We start from the raw sequence: 2,516 nt of genomic DNA on the forward strand, positions 1-2,516 counted from the left end.
CTCCTCCTCCGGCTTGATGATTGGGGGAGGGGAGGGGGTGAGTCTCGACGGCGACGGCGGCACCACGCAGTCGCCGGCCGTAGAGAGGGCGAGGGCCCCTGCCAGCCTCGTATGGTAGTCCGCCTATGCCTTGCGCCGCTCCTCCTCGATGGAGGTCTGCATGGCCGCCGCCTGGTAGGTAGCCTCCTCCTCCTCCGGCTTGACGATTGGGGGAGGCAGGGGTTGGTGTGGTGGTGCTGCATGCCGTGGCGCCGTTGCACCTCTGTGCTCGAGGGCAAATCAGACCTCCCAATGGGGAAAGTCCGATGCGTACTCCAGCATCCGTCGCTGCTCCGGCATGAGCAGCTCCCGGCGCCTGTGCACCAGAATCCGCTGTGGATCCAGATGCTAGTCGTGCGGTAGCGTCACGTCCGGGTACGGCAGCGGCTGCCTAAACTCCCAGTGCCACCGCGTTTGGTGCACCGGAATGTGCAGCCGGAGGAGGAAGCGCGTGGGAGGAGGAAGCGCCGGGGTGAGCTTCCCCTTCTTGTTGGAGCCGCCGAAGAAGCCCATGCCTAGGGTTTGCTTTGTCGCCGGTGAGGGAGCACACGGCTAGATGTGGACGGCAGCCGAAGTGGAAGTGGATGAGCCCCCCCCGCGCATGCGTGGATTAAAAAAGAGCACCCCCCATAGCTTCTCGTCGCTGACGCGTGGGCCCGCGGTAGGTGTCTGCGTTAAATACGACCGCGTCCGCCGACATGTGGGGCCGCGGTGCACACCGAGGGGACGTGCGGCGCGTCCGCTTCGTGTCCGCGCCGACCCATTTCACTGAAATGGGTCGGCGCGGACACGAAGCGGACACATTTTGGGTTTGGGTCGGCGCATTTGTCCGCGGTGACCCAAACGGACATTGGTGTACGAAATGGGTCGCCCGGTTGGAGTTGCTCTAATTCAATTGTTCAACCATCCGCGTGACTTGTCCAAGCCACCAAGATGCTGCCCCTCGTTTCGACAGCCGGCAAGAAGAAATAATCATCAATCTACGCCCAAGGATTCTATTAGCAAATTATGGACGTGGGGTGGGGAGATGATAGGTGGCCGCTGGAGTCAGAGTGGAAGCCGGTGCCGGAGTTGCGGCCAGCATGGGAGCGGGAGGGGTGGAGGAGGTCGCTACCTAGCAGGAGGGCTCCTCTATCTTGGAACAAGTAGCTCTTGAATTTCGATAGACCAATGTGATATTATTCTAGTAAAATTGTCTTTCATGTTGTCGGTACCAATACTTACTTCCATCTTGGGATTGTGCGGTTTGTTAATGATTGTCACTGGAATATTTTTCCTAACCATTTCAACTCTGATGACCATCATCAGGTTGTTCCATGGGGCGACCTGGACTCCCTAGCGATGCTCCAGAGGCAGCTGGATGTGGACATCCTCGTCACCGGGCACACCCATCAGTTCAAGGCCTACAAGCACGAGGGGGGTGTCGTCATCAACCCTGGCTCAGGCACAGGCGCACACAGCAGCATCACATATGACGTCAACCCGAGCTTTGTGCTCATGGACATCGATGGCCTCCGGGTTGTTGTCTACGTGTACGAGCTCATTGACGGCGAGGTGAAGGTTGACAAGATCGACTTCAAGAAGACCGCCACGATGCATGGCTGATGGTGCTTACGCATGACAGAAATCTGATCAGCACACCACCACCAGCACCACCACCACAATTTCCCCGACCTGGAGGTCCTTTTCCTTTGTACCCTTCTGCTCGATATGAAAAACTAGAGCTGTGTTTACATATTAGTGAATGGGATATGCGTGATATGATTCCAACTCGCTCACAACCAGAAACGGTTTGTCAAGGAGGCGTCCCCCCTCATGTATCTCTCACTCAGTATGGTGACCGGCTGAATAGCAGTTGGCGCTGGCGTTTTTTTAGTGTTAATCTCAGCAGGTCGCTGGATCGATGGAAAGCCCAGTATCTACCCTGGACGTTGATGTGTGTGAACTCACCTGGTGCCACCTAATTACTGCTTTGTCTCAAAAATAAAAAAACCTAATTACTGCTTTGTTGACGTGTTTCCTTATCCATGTACATGAGATTTTTGTACTAATGGTGCTCTGGGCCGGAGCAACTTAGATGAATTCTCTCTCTCTGCCTTTAGGTAGTCGGTTCCCTTCCCTTTTGTCCTAGGAGGACTTTGAATCTTTGTAGGTGTTTGTGGTCATGTTTTCAGGCTTCTTTCTGAATAAAGCCGGGGAGCCCTCCTTGTTAATCTTTTTTTTGGACGGTGATAAGTGCCGAATGTGTGGGCTGAAAGAGGTCAGGCCGAACGCCCTTGTGGCCACCCACTGCGCCCCGTCAGTCTTTTTATCGCTTTTTTTTATTTCAATTCTTTTGGGTTTTTTATTTTTAAAATATTTTATCTCTTCGACTGAAAATCTGTTTTCATCAATAAATCTGTCTGAAAATCTGTTTTCACCATTAAATTTGTCGTGGCAAGATCTTTAAAATTAGATCTTATATTGATATGTTTCGA

General features: G+C 53.4%; 1 protein-coding gene across 1 annotated transcript in view; it reads left to right on the forward strand.

Annotated features, from left to right (window-relative positions):
* Nucleotides 1-2,051, forward strand: part of LOC119323935 (vacuolar protein sorting-associated protein 29) — a 30,104-nt gene extending 28,053 nt beyond the window's left edge. Inside the window, exon 3 of the mRNA XM_037597645.1 lies at nt 1,348-2,051. Coding sequence (XP_037453542.1) covers nt 1,348-1,644 — 297 coding nt within the window. The 3' untranslated portion in view covers nt 1,645-2,051. The remainder of the gene's footprint in view (nt 1-1,347) is intronic.
* The last annotated feature ends 465 nt before the right edge of the window (nt 2,052-2,516 follow it).

This window comes from Triticum dicoccoides, chromosome 6B (assembly GCF_002162155.2).
Source record: "Triticum dicoccoides isolate Atlit2015 ecotype Zavitan chromosome 6B, WEW_v2.0, whole genome shotgun sequence".
In the NCBI taxonomy this organism is placed as follows: domain Eukaryota; kingdom Viridiplantae; phylum Streptophyta; class Magnoliopsida; order Poales; family Poaceae; genus Triticum; species Triticum dicoccoides.